We start from the raw sequence: 22,390 nt of genomic DNA, 5'->3' as shown, positions 1-22,390 counted from the left end.
CCATTATAAATAGAACGTTGTTTTTACTTTGTGTTTTGCCCTAATTTTAGAAAATTTCAGAAAAAAGAATACTTTGATGTCTTCACTTGAACATGTCTAGAGACGCATTTGGTTGGACTTGTGCCAACTCGCTTAGGAGTCACTAAGGTGGCTTATCAGCTTTGAAGGTATCTCTATTTACCTACTTATGTAGTCTTCTTCTTCCCGTATTTCTTCTTATTCATGTTTGATGCTTGTATAGGTCCTCTGGATGGAGACCTCTTAAGATGGGCATTAAGGATAAAAGGCCCCCAATACACCTCCTATGAAGAAGGTGTATTCAAAATCCACATCCACTACCCTCTCTAGTTCCCATCAAGTCCTCCAATTGTAATGACACAAAGCTCATTAAGATAGTAATATTACATATAATACCATGCATATACACTGATTAACATATTCCTATTCTCAGTTTCGCTTCAGGACTAGGATTTATCATCCCAATGTTAGTCCCTTGAGGATGATCTCTCTTCCTCAACCTGTTTAACGTCCTGCCTATCCCACTGCCACTATTAAATTTTCCACTAGTTCTTATCTATTTCTTTGCTACATTTATATTCTATGTTTTCGTCTAATTTATCTATGCATTTGTTAGCTGTTGTGGCATATATATGCCATGATGATAGAGCCCCTAAATTGAGGGTCCATTTCTAGGGCAGGAATAAGTTGTTGAGCAATACAACAACAACAACAACAACAGGGCAGAATATGATGCAACTACCCGGAGATGGATGGAAGAGCATGCAATAAGGGCATGATGTGCAAGAATGAGAGCACTAAGCAGCTCCACAACTCGAAGATTAAGTTCCCCATAGTTTTTAAGTGTGTGCTGCCTAACTTTTTTTTGTCTAACATATGGATATAAGTTTTTGTAGATTTTTTTGTAATGCACAACTTAATTATTCTGAAATACAAATGTATGTACTTCATGATTTGAAGTAGACATCTAATGCAAGTCAAATCAGAGCATGTTAAATAGTTCATACCTATTCAAGTCATAACATGCTACCTTACAAACAAACAAACAAACAAACAAGCTTAATCAATTCCTACCTATTCATTTGTTTTTACTTAATAGAAGAACAGAAAAAGTAAGGTAAACAAGACATCTAACAATTTCTTATATAGGCAACCATTTTCCTAACACGCATCAACCAATATAACTCACATGTTGCAACATACATATTCAAGTGAATGAAATAGATATAAAGGGAAGTGAATGAAACATTACATGGGCAACAAATATAAAAAGAAGTGATTGAAACAGATACAAAAGGAGGTGAATGAAACATTACAAAGGCAACATATATAAAAGCTGTCAAAGACCAAATTGAGAACTAAAAAATACAATGGGCAACAGATAGAACTGAGAAGGTTCAAATCTAAAACCCCACTAAAAGGAAGTGAATGAAAAATTACATGAGGACCAATTAAAAATTAGATATGGAATAAGACAACAAAAGACATAAAAATGATAACTCATGAACTCTAGTGTTAAGTCTAACTGCCATTTTTGCTGTCTAGTTGTTATATAAGCTTGATCAGTTGTAGCATGAATTTAAAATAAGAAATCAGTGTGTGCTTAATGAGTAAATGAACATCTAAAGTATAAGAGCATGTCCAATTAGTTCATACATATTCAACCATAAACAGAACATCAACTAAGGAACACGAAAACTTCACAACCCTTTACTACATGCTTCATACACATACTTAATGGACATCTAAAGTATAAGAGCACCCCTATAACTTCACAACCTTTTACTACATGCTTTATACACATACTCATAACCCCTTACTGCAATTTTTCTAATAAGTTAACAATATAAATCACATATACTGAATAAGTGAAACCTTCCCATGTTATACTCTTCAATCAATCTTTCCATGTACATAAGCATTGTTAATATCCCTACAAATAATATTTGCAAATAAAAAAGAGACTCGGGTCAGTTCATAATCCCTAATGTTAATAATATTTGCAAATAAAAAGAGCAAGATATATCCATCTCAACATCACCCATAATAGCTTCAAGAAGTCTATTTCCCACTTGTAACATGAATTTAAATTGCGAAATCAGTGTATATAAGATAAAGACCCACCATTTTCATCAGTAAATTTGACACAATTAATACAGTAAAATCAGTGTATCTAAGAGAAAGATCCAACATTTTTATTGGTAAGTCTGATAATTAATATTCTTATTCCAACTGTTGAACAACTATCGCAAGAGTAAATTTGATGATTATTACAGGTTTGATCAAGAAAAGCTAGATTAAGGAACAATAAAACCCTAATACATCGAGGAAGAGAAGAAATATAGCTTACCATTTCTATGTTTCGATTTCAGAAATAGAGATTTGCATGTAGAAAGCTTCCATGGAGTTAGCGAAAGAGAGGGATAGGAGAGCTAAAGCCTGAATCATCGAGCTCAAGGAAGAAACCTAATTTACTCTGTAGGTTTTGGTTTATGAGCTCAAATATTAGTCAAACGTTTGAGCGCGTTAAATTTGAGATACGTTTTGGTCTAACCGCGTAACCTAATTCATTTGCCGCTTTTTTGTTTTCAGACAACAACGACATTCATATATACGTCGTGTCATCTGATCTTTTCCATTAAAATCGCGTTTTCTTGGAATGACAGACGCGTGTCATCGTAACGCCACATGCGATTTGAGGTTGTTTGCACTTAAGCTTTCTCAGATGACATAAATTTATTTTAGTGTGGCAAAAAATATTCAAACAATACGAAAACAAATGTCTGTTATATATCTTGTGTTATGTGAAAAGGAAAATAGCGTAATATTCATTTGTAATAAAAGAAAACAATATATATATATTTTTTTCCAACAATTTAGAGGTCAATCAATCTAGAAATGAAGGATACAAACATGGCATGAATGTACTTGATGAAAATTTGCATAATCTTATACAGACAAAGTAAAACTAGAAGAGAAAAATAAAAAAGGTTGAATGTAACAAATCATATATTGTTTCACTAAAAATGCTTAAATAATAAACTTTCACTTCCCATTTACTGTCTTGTGACCTTCTTGGACAAACATGAAGCATCAAATATTTTCTTTCTGTAAGAAGAATCTGTCCTTTGAATTGAAAAGATATTGCTTTGCACTGAAGCTAACTGCGCACATCTCAAAAACATATACATATATATATTATGCTTCTGGTTTCTTATCTTAATTTAGAATTATTCAATGGAAGAATCACATTCCCTTTTCTCTCTTTCAAAAATTACCCTTACAAACTGTGTTTTGGACCACATTAGAATTTGGGAGAAACAAAAGATGCAAGACATAAGACAAATAAAAATGGACAAAAAAAAGAGTTTGAAAATTAATATGCTTTGTAATTTCACCTTTTTAATTAGGTAGATTTGTACTAATTAATTGCACATGTGCACACAGAAAAGTGAATGCATCTATCTATCTATCTATCTATCTATCTATCTATCTAAGAGTGCACATGTCCAAAAGTTTCTTTCTTCCTTCAACAATTTCATCAAAGAAATCATCAATCTGGGCAATAATAGTCTCAACCCCACATCTCAACAACCCAAAACAAGTGTTCAAGTTATCTACTTTGTCTTGTATCTCAATCTCTGATTCATACTCCATTATCTTCTCCAACTCTACTTTTAGATCTTCCATTGCATTTTTAGCTTGTCTGAATTCATAAACTATGATTCCTTGTTGCCCCCCAATTTCATTAGCCACTCTTTCTTGCAATCTTCCCATTGATGCCATAAAGTTATTAGATGATGATGATGATGATCCAGTACCATTGCTAAAACTTGTTTCTGGCCAACAATACACTAACCCTCCAAATAACATCATTAAGAGCACTGAATTAACATTTCTCATTGCATAAAGTACACCTCTAAAACCATTGTATGCATTCAGTTTTGGTTCTATTGACAGCATATTTTCATCCATTTGTAAGGATAATGCCCTAACTCTTGTTTCCATTAAGGTTTTGTTATCCTCTTCCACCACTACAACTTCCCTTTGGCAACCCCTTACTGCCCTCATCACCTGCACATCATGTTACATTAAATTGGTCTTAAACCATTGAGATAGTGTAGAGTAAAAAAGTGTGCAACTGACCTGGCGAGAATGTTGTGGAGTTAAATGGTGGAAACCATGGAGAGAGGAAGCTAAATTAGAAGCAGAAGAGTAATAGTTTTCCAAACCAGAAACAGCAGATTTGAGAATATGACAAGCTTCCCAAAGTGTAGAAGTTTCATCCATGTATTCATCTAGCCATTTTTCACCTATGGGAAGGTGAAGTCTTTGAACCAAAAGGGTAAGTTGGGAATGGAAAGATTGAAGAGATGAAAGAAGGTTTTGAAGGAATTGAAAAGACATGATGAAATTGTTAGAAAGGGAAGATCTATGGAGATCGTCCAGCCTTCGAGTCAGAAACTTGTAGAAGCCATTAACAGAAGAATTAGTAGTGCATGAAGAGGAAGGGTCCATTATAATAAACAAGTGGAGAAAATTGTAATTAAAGATAGTGATTGTGATGGAGATTGATATATATGTATTTATATTGAAATGAAATTAGTTGATTTCTACTGTGAAAAAGGAAGGATTGTTGGGTGTAATTATGTGTGTTTCCTATAGTGTGGAGAGGATGATTGGGAATCTATTGTTATCATTACTTTTCTTTTCTAATATATAGGAATACAGAGAAAACAAAAAAACTAAATAGGTAGGAACATCAAATTCAAATGGAAATAAACAATCTAATTCGTTAAAGTAATTTACCTAATTAAAAACCATTATCGAATTTTAATTACTAATTTGAAAGAAACAATCTAATTCAGAAAATAATCTAATAAAAAACTAGAAAAAGACCAGTTTCGAATTTTAATTATATAAATTTTAATTTTCAGTATGGAAAGAAACAATCTATTTCAAAAAAATTGAAAGGTAACTTTAAGTTTTCCGGTTCAATGATTTTAGTACTAGTCTACTGATTGAGAGCATATCTATAACTATGGAGGGAGATCATGCATTCGAGCATACCTATAACTAGGGAGATCATGTATTCCAATCACATGGGTGAGGTGAAGATTTTACTTTCTTGTTTAATGTAAGCGTATTGTACACAAATTTCTAAAAAAAAACTTTATATTATATATCTATATATTCTGGTATAGCTGACTTATTAACTTTTTTTTTTATTATTATTATTTCAACTATAGCTAACTTATAATTAAGGTAAGGATTATAAGACATTTTAATAAAGAGATAATATGTAAGCGTAATCTAGGTCGATTGGTAATGGCTCTTCTACCCTCATGAAGTAATCTTAAATCTTTGGACCAACCACCTATTGAAAGTGTCTACCAACCAATGAACGAAGATTAGTTTGGATATGAATATGGATTTAAAGGTGCTGTTTAAACTCATTCCAACATCTCTTACTAAACTATAAACTTTCAAAGTTAACTTTCCTGAATCGGCCTTAGTATATACATTTCATAAATTCCTTTATATAGGTTGGTTTTGTGTATTTTAAGTTAATGCTAACCTTGGAAACTGAAATTTAGAGGGTTTATCCAACCCAATATAGGTTTGTAGTTTATGATTTTGCTATGTAGAATCGTAAAACGTGAAGAAATTTACTTTGTAGAATCGTAAATTATGATCTGCAGTAAACATAACTACAGAGTACCGCGAAACAAATTGACTTTGCAACTCATGACTGCGAAACACATTTCTTTCGCAGTTTTTTTGCCATGTTCCGCAGTTATTTGAATTGCGAAACAAATTTCTTTTAACTTTAATATTGTTTTGACAATGTGTTTGTTTATCAACAGTAGCATTATGTCAACCTATCATGTTTTGTATGTGATCACGTGGGACGACCTATATGGAAAACAAAGGAAGATAATAATAGTTTTAAATATCTTAATATAATAGGGATATAATAATACTTTTAAATATCTTATATTATTTTTTGGATTAGCAAGTTAACTATGACTAGTCTAATAATATATTATGTTTGGTTCATGTAAAGTGTGTACATGCAAAACTATGCAAAAATATGGAAGGTTTGTTGAGTTGTGTTTGCAATTAATAATTATCATTTTATTACCTTTATTAATTGAGCTCACATATAAACATACGTGAGAATATGATAATAATTTTAAATATTTATATCATTTCGTATCATTTTCGACTTAGCAGGTCAACTCTAATGATTCAAACTCAAAAATTTGCATGTCAATTTTGTGGCAACTTAAAAAAGACTCATTACCTACTAAATTTTAAATGAAGCATTGGTGAAATGATATTGTTGTATAATTTGGGTTCCTTATCCGCTATTGTGAATAAAGTACAAATTTAGCATTATGGTTATTGGAGAATAACATGTTTAGCCTCTATATATAAAATAATATAATTTTAAACCTAATGTTTTTAGTTAGTGCAATTTCAACTTTAAGAAACATGAGTTTTTTTCATTAATAGAAGATATGTAAATCTATTTTTTGATAGTCCAAACGTTAGATAAAGGTTGTTGAAATAATAAAATTACAAAACGAATTTTTTTTGTTAATATTTGATTTAAAATTGAACTATTTTATACATAAAAACTAAATCTACGAAATAAAAATAAATTTATACCTTACTGTGTTTATTAATAGCTTTATATATTTAACTCTTATTCCAATTTTAGGTTGCTTTTTTTTTGACGAGGAATTTTTAGCTTGCTTTTAATTTTGGCATTCGGTAGGTATAAAATAGGAATAATTTTATGCATAAAGAATTTTATTTTATTTTGGATGTGATGTTAGATTATGTTTCTTGGGCTGTAAAGTTTGACTAAGATTCTTGTTTGTTGTTTTTGTGTTTGTTCTCCAATTTTGATATGCATATGGTTCCCCTTTTCATTTATTAATTAATTGCATTCTTTCTTTATGTCTTTTTCTAAACTTTCTTTTGTTCATACTTCCAAATCAGATTTTGTTTGGGTTTTAGCATTCCAATATATATATTTTAACTATACCAGAATTTCATGATGTTTTTGTTTGTGTGTGTGTCATGTTTCTTTCACTTTAACCAAAAACTATTCTCAACCCTTTCATCATACCCATTTTCATGGATTGATTTCTTAATATTATTGATGATTTATTGTTGGTTCTATTAAAATCTCATTCTTGCTTTACTTTTGATTATATTAAATTTGTTTTTATTTACTTTAGTTGTATATATTTAATTCAGTTAAAAGATTATTATTTATTTTATTTATATCTGATTTTTTTTTTCTAATTCAAAATAAATTTTTTATAGTTTTTCTATAGTTATATAATCACATTATACATATAATAAGTTGTTTTCAAACAGCAAACGATTGTAATGTTAACTAAATTTTATGTTTGAAGCTAGTTTTTAAAATCATCAACCGCTTAATATACGAAAGAAAATGATGTTAGAAATGAAAATCTAGATTTTCTCCTTGAGTTTACGAGGGAAAGTTGGGCAGCATTCTATTTTAGGAATTTAATAAATATATTATAGGTAGTGGAATAGAATATATTATATATAATGAATGTATTGTTTGATTCTGAACAATATATTATGGATAGGTCAGCTCAGGAATGGACCATGCCTTTTTTTGTTTTGGATAAAAAAATGGACCATGCCTTAAAAAGCCTAATATGCTCTTCTAATAGACATGCAATAAGGCTTTTACACTCTTCTTCTGGATCTCTTTTTTGTTTCCATAGCATATTCCCAACATTACAACTTACATAAAGATCTTATCTAGCCGTGTTTATAAACTTTGGGTTCCATTTAGGAATAAATAACACCTAAATGTTATAACCCATGTAAGTGTTCATACTTTTTTTTTTTTTTTTTTTTCTCCGAAAAGAATGCATTTAATAAGCCTCTATCGGGCAATCAATGTTAAGTACAGATTGTAAAAAAGACAGAACAACATCAAAAAACATGGGACAAGAATAAGAACGAGAGGACTTCGCTAAAGAGTGAGCCACCCCGTTCGCTTGTCGCCTTGCAAAACAAACAGAATAATTGTTGTTAAGAAGAAGAGAACGACAACATGACACCAACGAACCAAACTTCGATACATCGTCAATTTTGGAATTAATAGCATCGACCACAGATTTCGCATCTGACTCAAAAACCACTTGGCTAAATCCCTCATCCGTCACCCATTTCAATGTCGAAAAGTGTGCCAATGTCTCACACTCTTGCACCGACAATAGTCCAACCACAATTGCGGTTCTTGCTGCAACAAACCTTCCATCATTGTCTCTTAAAACAAGGCCCATCCCTGAAGGAAAATATGCAAACATTTGGCAGCGAAAATATAAAATTTTTACCTATTTCCTTTTTCCAAGATCCGTTAATCATTATTTCATATAAGGAGGGATTGAACATAAATACCTTTATGACGATCAATCTACCGTTGCAAACGAAGTGCCCACAACTTCAAAAGAGATGGAAACCGTCTACCAATCTGCCCCTACCCGAATGGACCTTCCAGACCTCCGAACGACAATCCAACGGTGGAAACGTGGAAGAATATGTCTAGAAGCTCTTGTCCAAAAATCGCGACGATCCGACGGTTCAATCTCCGGGAATCCGCGAAATCGTGAACTGACCTGATGTAGGAGAAGCAAAACGAATTTCTCCTCTTGTATGTCTTTTCTACATTCATGAACATAACAAGACATATAAGTAAACGATTATAATTCAACCAAGTAATAGCAATCAAGATAGATTGCCTCTAATTAATCAACACAAGATCAAGGAGAAAAAGAAAGAGATGAAATCAATTGATTCGGAAGCAATCGGAGGAATTCCGTCCTCTACTGTAGTGGTCGAAATTCTCAGTCTGCGGGAGAGACTAGGGTTGCCGAAATTTGCTAATAGGTGGGGTATAAATAACCTCTTGTATCTAAACCCTAGTTAGATAGAATTAGGTTACTTAATTAGAGTTATATTCGGAATAATACTCTTGTTATTATTATCTATAACTATATCTAAATATAGAGATAATGTTAACTTATTAATAGGATAATAATTAGAAGCAATTTTAATCTCATTAAACTTACTGACTTATTTATCCTATAATTAATTTAATCCATAATCATAATCTAATTATAATTGTTAAAATCAAATTAATTTCTTATGTGTCACAACACATAGAAATCGCCCCCCCTTTGTTACTGGGCCTTAGTGGACTCAGTTGGGCTTTCATCAATTAATTAACATCTGTTTCTCTTTTGGGTTCCAAGTCTTATGTGTGACCCATTAGGTTCTTATTGCTTCTAGCTGTATACAACTATTAAATTAATTCCTTAGAATTATATTTAATCTTTGCATAACGGAATGAGTACGCGAACTGTGATTGGCAGATCCGAAACATTCCCCTAGAGCCATAAGAAGACATGTTGATTCCGTCGTTGACCTTTCCGTATTAGTTACAGTATAATTCGATCCTTCATCAACTACATCCTTGAACAGAATCTTATGACTATGGGCAATGTCAAGTCATATATAGCGAGACGTTCGTTTTACTTGTACAGGCCGAGTTAACTCCAATTAGATAGGTTAAGTGAAATCTGTATTTCAAGTCTTAAGCTATCACCTTGCAAAGATTTAGAGTTAAGTCTTCCACAAGCGATCCTTGGACGTATCTCCCATTTATCAGGAGTGACAAATGCTTAATCCAATGTATAACTATCCTGCAATTACTTCCTGTGATACCCAACGTCTGCCGTTCACACCCCAGAGTCATCTCTGTTATGGATCGTGTTATAACAGGATCAAAGCATCACATTCCACAATCCAGAATCACCAATTAACATTCCTTTGAGTCTTAGGATTACTTATACCTATTAATACCAATGAGATGAACAGGTGACAAGAATAAATCTACCCATCCTGTTATCTCAAGTCGGGTCCCCAATCCAGATATCTGCACATCTGAAGCTTGTGAGATCAGCTCTCTGTCTCGAAAGAAGACATTGTTATATGCAAGTCTCAACAGTGATATGTCAATCCCTTAAAACATATTACTTGACTTGGGGTGATTTTAAGTTTATTAGTTTATTATAATGTTTCGTCTCACTTCATGCTTGTATGAACAATTTATAATCACTTTAAATAAACTTAGGGATTTCCTTTTGTTAGACTTGTTTAGTTCTTTAAAGGAGGTTGCCTTCATACAGTTATAAAACCATATCTTATTAAAACAAATGACATAAAGAAAAATTCATTTATATTAGGTTTATATATCCTGGAACAATTGTTTATAGGACACTAAACCCCAACAATCCCAACCTGCATGGTGTCCCCAAAACAGGCTGCATCCACATTACATTTTAAACCCGAGGACGGCTTTTGCCACTAGGCTTCAGACAAACCCACTACTGCCCCCAAAACACCACACCTTGCAGCAGCTCTCGCCTTTCTCCAATCCCTCAGAACCTCGGCAGCCACAGTAATAGCTTGGAATGAGCTTTGCACTACATTCTGCCACAACTTTTTATTTCTGCTACTCCATAAACTCCACAATATCATTAGGAATTTCTCCTTATTAATCCTGGATAAAACAGTCATAGCAGCAAAAATAAAATCCAAGAAACTATCAGCCGCTTCCGCCAAAGGTTGCAAAAGCAACAATAATCCCACATCCCGCCAAACACTAACAGCAAAAGGACATAAAATGAATAGGTGCCAAGCATCTTCAAAATCAATACCACATACAACACACCTATCATCCGGGATCAATAATCCTCTCCTGCACAAATTAAAACGCAATGGCAAACAATTCCTGCCAAGACGCCAAACAAAGAATCTAACTTTGTACGAAATATTTGTCATCCAAATTTTATCCCAATCACCCATAACAATCAGATGATTATTCGGAGTCACCACCTCTATTGCTAATGCATAAGCACTCTTTACCGTATACAAACCCGACTTGCTTTCATTCCAAATTGGACTATCCGATGCAATTCCAACTCGAGGAGGGAGTTTTAGAATTTCCTTAACGTTTCTCTCCAAAAACAGCTCCCTTAACAACTCAAAATCCCAGTCAGAAGTTCCATGAATAAACAAATCACTAACCTTCAAATCTTCAAGGGCATTAATGATTGGTGTTTCCACCTTCAACTTTCCTTTATCACGGAGCCAAGGATCATTCCAAACATTAATGGATTTCCCATCTCCAATCATCCACCTAAAACCTTCATTTAGCAACAATTGAGAGCTCCAAAGACTCAACCAGTTTAGACTACGTTCACCCCCCTTCTTCGAACCCCGCCAAAAAGAATTGAACATCCTTTGTAACTCATCAGCAGTAGAAATAGGAAAAAGGAAAACATTCATATAATAAACCGGAATAGCTTGAGCAACCGCCTTAATGAGCACAGCCTTCCCCGCCTTTGACATTGTTTTACCCCTCCAAAGTTGTAATTTGTTCCACAGTTTATCCCGAAGATGAGCAAAAATAACCCTTTTTTCCCTACCCAAAAAAGAAGGAAGTCCCAAATAACGCCCCGTATCAATAGGCTTATCCACCCCAAGTAAAGCCGAAACAGCCATATGAAGTTCAGAGGCAACATTGTTACTACACATAAAGCCCGATTTTGAATAATTCACCTCCTGACCCAACGCCTCAGCAAAATCTTCCAAAATTCTCTTCACAACCCTACACTCACCAATTGATGCTCGAAAAAATAAGAGGGCATCATCCGCAAAAAGCAAATGAGTAATTGCCGGAGCCCCCCTCCCCACTCTACATCCATGAATTGTTCCCTTCCTTTCTTCCTCAGAAATTAAAGTCGTCAGCCCCTCAACACAAAAAAGAAATAGAAACGAAGATAAAGGATCCCCCTAGCGTAGACCCCGCTTTGGGGAAATGGGTCCCACCAACTGATCATTGACTCTAACCGAGTAACGAACCGTTGAAACACAAAGCATTATCAATTTCACCCATTGATTAGAAAAACCTAACTTTAACAGGACTGCCTTCAAATAATTCTAATCAACCCGATCATAAGCTTTGTTAATGTCAATCTTCAAAGTGACATCACCCTGCTTTTTGTTAACATTTCTCCGCATACAATGAATGACCTTAAAAGCGATTAGAACATTATCTGTAATATTTCTTCCTTTAACAAAGGCCGACTGAGATTCAGAAATCAAGGAAGGGAGAAGCTTTTTAAGCCTGTTTGCCAACACTTTAGAGAAAATCTTATATAGGACATTGCAAAGAGCAATTGACAAAAGATCTTTCATAGTTTGAGGATCCACACACTTAGGGATAAGGGAAATTATCGAATCATTTAAACCCATAGGAAACGTACCTTGATTAAACCATTGGACCCCTGCTTTGAAAATGTCATCATCTATAATGGGCCAAAATTGTTGATAAAAGCTTGGGTTAAAACCATCCGGACCGGGTGCCTTATCCGGGTGCATTTGAAAAAGAGCTTCTTTGAACTCATCCTTAGAAAGGCAAGTAAGGAGTCTCACATTATCATCACCAGTTACCTTTTTAGAGATAAGAGGAACCACTTTTTGAATATTACCATTGCTATTTGAGAATAAGGATGTAAAGTAGTCAAAAGCAATTTGAGACATCCCATCATTGTCCACTACCCACTCCCCATTCGCATTTAGCAGTCTCTTCACCCTATTTCTCTTACGCCTACCACTTGCCAAAGCATGAAAAAACTTTGTGTTACTGTCACCTTCCTGAAGCCAGTGAGCCTTAGCTCTTTGTTTCCAGTGGATCTTCTCCTTCAACAAAATATTAATCAATCTATCCTTTTCCATCTCGTAATTGACTGCTGTCGAAGCCGCCGACGAGTCTCTAAGATGCTCAAGATTCTGATTACACAAACTTACTTCCTTTCTAAAATCAGCTGATACATTTTTGCTCCACTTAGAAAGTAGATCAGCCAAACAGTTAATTCGATCAGTTAAAGGAAGCAACGGATATTTGTTCCATATGCATTTCACCTCCTCTCGGAACCCACTTTCTTTAAACCACCTATTCTCAAACATAAACCTTCTTGCCGAATAAGATAAAGCTTGTCTGTCAGTCTGAAGAATTATAGGTGAATGATCTGAAGTAGGCGCTACAGTATTATAACAAAAACCTTGAGGGAATTGACAGTTCCAACTATCAGAACCAAACGCCCTGTCCAGTCGTTCCTGAACCTCCGTGGCCTTCCCCCTATATCTTATCCAAGTAAATGGATAACCCTCCATGTATAGCTCACTAAGGCCACAAACCTCAATGGTCTCCTAAAACCCCTTGAAGCACCATTCCGGATGATCAATAATGCCTTTATTATCAGATGGATGTAACAGGCCATTAAAATCCCCCATGATGGCCCAAGGAAGTGCAGATGCCGAAGAAATATTCTTAATTATCTGCCACGAAGCTTTTCTCCTTGATCTCTCGGGACATCCATAAAAACCTGTCATCCTCCAATTACCCCGCACCCTATCCCTGATTTCCAAATCAATGTGATTAATAGAAAAAGAGAGTAAGGAACACTCATCAGCCTCTTTCTAAAAAACACAAATACCTCCACTCCTACCAATACAATCCACAGCGTAACAACAATCATAACCAATTTGCGTACGAATCTCCTCAATTCTTGAACTACAAACCAAAGTTTCAAACAGAAAAATTACCTCCGGCTTGTGAACTCTCACGAGCTCACAAAAAATTGGAACTGCCCTGACACTCCCCAAGCCATGGCAGTTCCAACTCAAAAGTCTCATATCCCAGGGCAGACCCGAGTATCTAGGCCTGCCAGTTCCCCGTTTTTTGGATCTGGGGTTTCCATTGGTACTTTTGCACTCCCTACAGACAAAGCAGAATTAGAGATAATAGGACTATTCTGGTGCCCCCCCAAACCATCCACCTCCATAGATTGACGAACAAACCTCTGAACTCTTGTTATTGTCTTCCCTTGGATACTCTCTTCACCCTGTTCAATTTGTCTGTCATCCACCTCACCTCTTCTACGTTTCCTTTCTTCCGATATTTCCAAAATAGAATTATTCGGAGAAGGCTTATCAAGACTACTCTCCCTTGACTGGTTGCCTCCAGCCAAACTTGCCCCTAAATTTGAGACCAGAAACTGCATATTCCTTGGCCCTTGCCATACAGCTTCCTTGCTTGAACTTGACGCATCCACAGTAGTCATCTTTGCACTTACATTTCTATGACTCACAATATCTTCCTTCAACCATCTATCCCCCCCAACATTCGCTATTCGTCTAGGTGGTGCCCGTAACGAGATATCCCAATTTCGAACTAAATCTTCACTTGGTGTTTGGTAAAAAAGTTCACAGTTCCTGTCAATGTGCCCAATCAATCCACAAATGAAACAAAACGTCGGAAGTTTCTCATATCTAAAATTGCACATTAACCACTCTCCTCCAGCTTTTCTAACTTTCTTCTCCTTTTTAAGAGGATTACGAATATCAATTCTTACCCGTATTCTCATAAAGCAACAGTTAGCCATCCCTGCATTCTTATCATCATAAGCTACAAAAGAGCCAATATAATTTCCCAATGCCCTACCAACAGTTTCAGAGTAAAAACCTGCAACCAAACCATAAACCTGAACCCAAAAATTCACAAAGTATAAAGGAATTTCCGAAGGACCCTCTCCATTTTTCAATTCATGCAAAATCAGCAAACTATTCTCAAATGTCCATGGACCACTATCCATCACCCATCGCAAATCATAGATATGGTAAAATCAGAATAATAACAGTTATCTCCCAATTCCGTAACAGTTAGACCGCGGCCAGGCTGCCACAAGCTTGCAAGACGGTGCTTAAGAACCGTGAAGTTATATGAACGGTTGGTGAGCAACGTGCCTACTAGGCACAAATCAAGATTCCCCAACACCGGAGTATCGGATAGAGAAGTAAATTCAAAACCATCATCAACAATTGTGAGATGTTCCTGACCTTCTTCCATATCAATAGAATAAGAAGCCTCTCAAAATCCTTAGAGACAAATTAACCAATCTAAACCCTCAAGTGCAGAAAAACTCTATCTGAATTCTCAATGTCAGGAGAAACACAATCATATTCCTCAAAAGCATGAGCCAACAATCAAAACACAGTGATATAAACCAAACAGGACCCCAAAAAAACAGATTGAACAACCAGAACCCTCAATTGAGGAATAGCACATATATAACCAACAAAGGCAGCAAAAACACAATCGGAACCCTCAATCGAGGAATAACACAGGTAAAACCATCAACGGAAGCAAAGACAACAATCGGGATTCAATCAGAATCAATAGTGAACAATAGAACACTTACCGGTGACAGAAGACCAATCGGAGATCATCGGAGACTCACCGGCGGAAGATAAAGTAGACAGAAACATAATACATTTCAAGAACCAGATCTTCAGCGAACATCAGTTGAGGATGCTAGGTAGATTATCGGACAAACAGGGCCGAAAGTAACACAAGATTCAGATCAGCGGCCGAAAACCATAGCAATCGAACAAACAATACAGACCAGAGCGAAGTAACCGCAAGATTCAGATCGGAAAAGAAATCAGACGACAACCTTTAAGATCGGACAAAAGCATAGACAAAGTCGGAAGTAACTACAATGTTCAGATCGTCGATGGCAAAACAAGCGATGATGGTGGTTATGGCGAAAGAAAGCAATCGAAAACTTAAAAGGAGAAGAAAAAGCGAAAGAGAAGTTCTTGTTTGGAGCGATGATGGTGGCTATGGCGAAAAAATCGATTGAAAACCCTCAACAGGGGTAACTCGCATATGGAGAAGAAAGCACTTTCTTATTCAATAAAATTTGATGTGATGTAAGTGTTCATACTTATTACTTCAAAATATTAAAAAAAACTATAGATGAGGTACCAAAATAGGTCTAAGATTTTTGGAGAAGTATCAATTTAGGTTTAATCGTTCAAAATAGCATCAATATAGGCTTAATGTTTATAATATAACATCAATTTAAGCCTCACGTACAAAATAGCATCAATATAAGCTTAACGTTTATAAAATAATACGAATTTAAACTTAACGTTTACAAAATATATCCAATTTAATCTAAACGTCACAATTAAATTAACCATATTATATTTTTTTTCCTATTAACTTTATATATTATCTTTTTATTTAGTTCTATTTTCTTATTTATTATAATACAATTAATTAGTTTTCTTGTCCATTAAAACCTTATATTTGTTTTTCATCAACCATTCCATGACTCCTAAATTTCATGGCTCATGTAATATATGCAAACTAAAAGTAATTGAATATCCACAATATTTTGAACACTAGTTAAAATAATATTGATACATGTCAGTGTTCGAAATATTATGGATATTCAATTACTTTTAATTTGCATATATTACACGAGCAATGAAATTTAATAGTCATGGAATCATTTATGAAAAATAAATGTAAGATTTTAATGGGCAAGAATACTAATTAATTGTATTATAATAAATAAGAATATAGAACTAAATAAAAAGATAACATATAAAGTTAATAGGGAAAGAATATCCTTACAAAAAAAAAAGAGAAAGAATATAATATGATTAATTTAATTATGACGTTTAGCTTAAATTGTATATATTTTGTAAAACGTTAAGCCTATATTGGTGCTATTTTATACGTGAGGCCTAAATTGATGCTATATTGTAAACGTTAAGCCTAAATTGATATTATGTTGTAAACGTTAAGCCTATATTTGTGCTATTTTGAACGTTTAGTTTAAATTGGTACTTTTCCAAAAACCTTAAGCCTATTTTAGTACTTTATCCCAACAAAACTAGATTAAAAATATCATTTTATAATTATTATGTAGTAAATATGTAATTCCGTGGAATTGTGAAGCCACAATAAGCAGCTTTAGGCTCTGTTCTTTATCGCTAAAAAAAACTGAACTGAACTGAATTGAACTGAAGTGAACTGAACTGAATTTAACTGAATACTACTGAATACTGAACTTAACTGAATGCTACTGAACTTAACTGAATGCTACCGAACTTAACAATGATGATGAAATTAGACTTTAAAATAATTGTCATGATAATATTGGACACTAATGAACTTATAATAATAATAATGGTTCTAATAAATTTAATAATATCAATAATAAATAAATATATTATTAAAGATAAAACTAAATTGAATATCAAATAAAAGCCCGGGATGATAAAATATTGGCTCGATAAAAGCCTATGAAATTAAATAAAAATAAGTCTAATTTAAATTAAAAATACAAATTACATACAAACACAAATTTATATATAATTTAAAGCTTATGAAATTAAATACAAATCTTCATATGAATACAAACTCTTAACTTTTTATTTTAATTAAGGGTTAAAGTGCAAAAATAACGTTTTGGGTCAGAAGTAATTTTAACTCTAACGTCTAAAATGGTGGAATTTTATCTCTAACATTGATAAATTGGATAAATTTAAGAAATAATTCATAATATGGACGCAATTCCTAATTTTTAAATATGGATGCATACTTTAGTTTTATTTTTTTTTATTAAACCATATATACTTTAATAAACTATCATTTCTTACTTTTATCTAATTTATAGATAATGATAAACTGTAAATAATAATAATAATAATAATAAATAATGATAAATTATAGATAAATAATAATAATAAATTTGATAACATCGTGATATTATCCCAAGGACTAAAAGGGATATTCACCTCAAGAACGCCGCGTATTGATCCCCGAAGGGGAGCCGACAGGCGGATCTCCACGGATCTGCTTGAAGAGATCCGATGGCGGACCTATGAGGCGAATCTCTTCATTCACCCGATTCGCCACTGTAACGGCTGGTCGCCGACTCGGCCATAAAGATCATTAATGAGTTATCAATTAGCTAACCGTCAGGTTAAAGATAACTTGTAACCGCCATTAATGGAGCATTAATGGAGGCTTTCTAGTTGCCTGAAGGTTACGACTTCTTAGCTATATATAGCCTGATTCCCTAGGCTATCAAGGTACACATTCTCACAACCTTTGTCAATTCAGTTTGTTTCCTTGATTCACCTTACTGACTTTGGCATCGGAGCTTCCCCCCGTCGAACCCAACGACGCCCCCCCCCCCCCCCACAGGGACGGACGTTGATCGGAATTTCCCCACCTGTTATCAATTGGTGCGGTGAAGGTGGAATCCTTAATCAAACACAGGATTTTTCGTTCACATTAAGAAACTATGACGACTGGAGATCAGAATCCCTCTTCAGGGATTGAAACACCATTAGTTACACCATCTAGTGCTGGCCGCACAGATTCAACTGCTCCTGCAGCGCACGTCGAAAGTAGTATGAACCCTGATGCTTTCATCAACATGTGTGCACAAGCCATCGGAGAGCGGTTTGGACCCGAGACGGGGAATCGCATGCGGTCGTTCATGACCCTTCCTCCATATTGGAGCATGGTGTCCACGTCAACTGTATCATCCCGGCCCTTGTTAAACTTTGGACCGGGCGCCCAGAGTTCTTCATTTCTCCAAGCTCACAACACGGACTCCATGGTAACTACTACGGCGGCAGTTGGAGAACGACAAATCAATCGGGAGTTATTCCCTGGTGGCGCAGAAGGAAGTCAAAGGAATGATTCAACCCTTCCGGTCGGATCGACGGGTCTAGGGTTAAATCCTGGCGGGTTCGATATCCCAAGGCGCCCAAGGACGAATCTATCCCTTGGCGAATCTGAGGGGCGAACACATAAAAAGCGTAGAAGGGAGAAAAATAGGCGGTCTAAATCACCTTCGCCTCGACGACCGAGATCCTCACGTCGGGGAAGATCGCCCCCATCTCCTGGTCGTAGATGGAGTAAAAGGCCAGCGGAGACGCCCCATTCTAGTGGACCACCACCCCTGCCACCCTCAGGAATTGTTGGACACATCCCGTAAGGAAGCCATGGAGGAGGTAGTGGGCAGGCTGCCCCAGGAGGGGGGGCAGAGGAGGAGGCGGACGCGGAAGCGGAAGAGGGCGTTCGCCATCAAATCCATCATCTGGGTCAAGTTCTTCTTCTTCTCCAAGCAGATCTCCACGAAGGGGTCGCCCAAGGGCGGATCCGGAGAATTTCGATGATAGAGTTAGAGCTCTGGTGCTCCGTATGAATGAGGAAAATGCCAGGCACAATCCGTTCGCCAATAGAGATTCGCCTTTCGCAGCTTGGATTGAGGCAGAGGAAACTGATAGAGCTTTTAAAATACCTAATCTGGCCATCTACACAGGTGTTGACAATCCGGAAGCTCACGTCAGAAAATACCGAATACTGCTCAAACTCAATCGTGCCACTGAGCATGTGTTCTGTAAAATGTTTGTCACCACGCTAGGAGGTCCGGCCTACGGATGGTTTCAGTCTTTACCTCCGGGCTCAATAAACAGTTTTGATCAATTGAGCAGGGAATTTTGCGCTAAATTCGCCGGTTGTATTCCTCCAGTGGTTAAATCAGGAAAGCTTTTTGAGTTAAAGCAGAAGGCGAATGAATCCCTTCGGGAGTACGTAGACACTTTTAACCAATTGTGCATACAAATCGTTGATGTGGATATCTCCATAGCAGTGGAATGTTTTGTGAGAAACACCACTTGTAAGAGCTTGCAAGAAGATCTAATTCGAAAGAAACCCACCAGCATGGCAGAATTGATGGAGCGTTGTAAAGACTTTATCGAGGTGGATGACATTCGCCGGGGATCGCAGTCATCGTCCAAAAGGGACAAGGGCGAATCTCGCCATCGAGATAGAGACAAAGACAAACATCAGGATTCTTCCTCTAGAAGCAAGCAAAGGGGTTCTAAGAACAAATCAACATTTGTCACCTCTTTCACGCCTCTCAACGCTTCTAAAAGTGAAGTCCTTATGTGGATCGAGAACAGTCAACACAAATGGAGCATTTCATACCCCGAACCAAAGGGGGGAGAGTACACCAATACTGCTAAAAATCCTAAGAATTATTGTAAGTATCACAGGAAAAATGGCCATGACACCGATGCATGTTGGGAGTTAGCTCAGGAAATCGAACGTCTCATCGAGAGAGGCAAATTGGATCGGTTCATCCAGAATGACGACAAGAAAGGAGATGGTGATAGATCCAAAGAGGACCCAAAGAAGAAGGGGAAGGGTACCATCAATGTCATAGCAGGCGGACCTGGATACCAGCCAATGCTAAAAAAGGCAAAGACTACCGCTCTTGACAGGGCATCGTTAAATCGCCCCTTTGCCGATGTAGGTCCTGAAATATCTCCCCATGCAGATGCACTGGTCGTCACTATGATGGTGGAAGGCTGGGAGATGAAAAGAGTGATGGTTGATACTGGGAGTTCATGCAATGTCATCACCAGAGGAGCTTTCGCCAAACTCATGATTGATCCTGTTCAGGTAGAGCCAACTGTGGTCGATATCTTAGGAGTGACGGGACACACTATCCAGACAAAAGGCCAAGTCACTCTGGATTGCGAGCTTACAGACGATGATCAGGTCTAGAAAGGGGATCTGGAATTTTCCGTCTTGGATGGTCAGTTAGCTTACAATATCATCCTCGGACGGCCTTTTATCTCCGAAGTTGCAGCCCTTATCTCCATACGCCACTTAACACTTTACATCCCCACGGCCAAGGGAGGTGTAATGATCAGAGGTAGCCAAAAGGTGGCCCAGGAGACATATTCGGCATCACTAATGATTCGCCCCCAATCTAAGGAGGAAGATGAAGAGGAGCTCGTCACAATGGCCTTGGGCGAGACCGAAATGTACCTTAGGCGGATGAAAAGCAGGTGCGAATGGCTAAAGGGCTCAAAGGCGAAATTAAAAATGCAATCACCAAGGTACTTTGTGAGGCGGAGGATGTCTTCGCATGGAAAGATGAAATTCTCCCCGGAATCAGTCCAGACGTGATCACTCACAAGCTCAACATTGATAAAGATGCAGTTCCCGTGGCTCAGAAGCGGAGAAACCATGGCCCGGAAAGGCAGAAGGTGATAGAAGAAGAGATCACCAAGCTCCAGCGGGCGGACGCCATTGAGGAGGTGCTTTACACTCAGTGGCTGGCGAACGTCGTTTTGGTGAAGAAAGCGGGCGGATCTTACCAAATGTGTATTGACTTTACGGATCTCAACAAAGCTTATCCCAAAGACAACTATCCTTTGCCATGTATTGACATGCTTGTAGACGGAACCGCCGGTCACGCCATGTACTCCTTTACAGATGTGAAGTCAAGTTACCATCAGATCCCCATGGAGCCCTCAGATAGAATCAAGACCTCGTTCGTAACACACCAAGCCACTTATTGTTTCAAAGTTATGCCCTTTGGGCTTAAGAACGCGGGTGCAACTTATCAGAGGATGATGAACAAGATATTCACAGATAGTAAAGGGGATAACTATTCTGTCTATGTAGATGACATGATCATCAAGAGCACAACCATAGAAAGGCATGCGAATGATATAAAGGAGGTACTGGACGTACTCCGATGCCACAACATTAAGCTGAACCCAAAGAAGTGTACTTTTGGTGCGACGTATGGAAAATTCTTAGGGTTCATGATCAGCGAAAAAGGAGTTAGCCCAAATCCTGACAAGGTTAAGGCTGTCCTAGAAATGCAAGCACCACGGAACATCAGAGAAGTACAACGCCTTAATGGGCAGATCATAGCCTTGGGCAGGTTTATCTCTTGTTCAGCTCGCAGATGTCAGCCCTTTTACGAGGTCATTAGGAATCAAAAGGCGTTCGAGTGGAATGAGGATTGTGAAAAGGCCTTCGAAGGAATCAAGCGGTTCCTCACGGAGCCACCCATGATGAGTCGACCAATGAAGGGAGAGGACCTTTACATGTATGTATCAGTTATGGATAAAGCCGTATGCACGGTCATGATACGAGAGGAGGATGGCCAGCAGTTTCCGATTTATTATGTGAGCAAGGTCCTGAAGGACGCCGAAACCAGATATTCTAAGCTTGATAAAATGGCGCTGGCTGTTGTCACCACGGCAATCCGCCTTAGACCATATTTTCAGGCGCATACTGTAGTGGCTCGAACAAATATACCGATGAGAAAGGTGTTGCAGAAACCAGACACTTCTGGAAGGTTGATGGAATGGGCAATCCGCCTTGGCGAATTCGATGTGAGATATGAAAGCAGGTCAGCTTTAAAGAGTCAGGTCCTGGCAGACTTTGTGAATGAATTCACTGATGAAGGGATGGATCATCCCAAGCCTCCGATAGAGGAATGGACAATGTACACCGATGGCGCCTCCTCAGCGGATGGAGCTGGCGTAGGCGTTGTGATCA

At 36.8% G+C, this 22,390-nt stretch overlaps 1 protein-coding gene across 1 annotated transcript; it reads right to left on the bottom strand.

Moving 5' to 3' along the window:
* Positions 1–3,074: 3,074 nt before the first annotated feature.
* LOC136225540 (uncharacterized) lies at positions 3,075–7,308 on the bottom strand. The gene is made up of 2 exons (XM_066013602.1): positions 4,165–7,308; positions 3,075–4,092 (listed from the first exon to the last, which is right to left on the bottom strand). The coding sequence occupies exons 1-2, from the start codon at positions 4,534–4,536 to the stop codon at positions 3,508–3,510; spliced, it is 957 nt and encodes a 318-aa protein (XP_065869674.1). The 5' UTR covers positions 4,537–7,308; the 3' UTR covers positions 3,075–3,507.
* Positions 7,309–22,390: the final 15,082 nt, after the last annotated feature.

This window comes from Euphorbia lathyris, chromosome 4 (genome assembly GCF_963576675.1).
Source record: "Euphorbia lathyris chromosome 4, ddEupLath1.1, whole genome shotgun sequence".
NCBI lineage: Eukaryota > Viridiplantae > Streptophyta > Magnoliopsida > Malpighiales > Euphorbiaceae > Euphorbia > Euphorbia lathyris.
Note: the sequence above shows the minus strand (reverse complement) of the source record. Positions and strands in the feature narration are given on the sequence as shown.

Bases quoted from the DNA above. Each gene is read 5' to 3' on its own strand.
- LOC136225540 (XM_066013602.1), bottom strand. From the start codon at position 4,536: ATGGACCCTTCCTCTTCATGCACTACTAATTCTTCTGTTAATGGCTTC. The intron at 4,093-4,164 runs GTCAGTTGCACA...CATGATGTGCAG, and splicing joins CTCCACAACATTCTCGCCAG to GTGATGAGGGCAGTAAGGGG.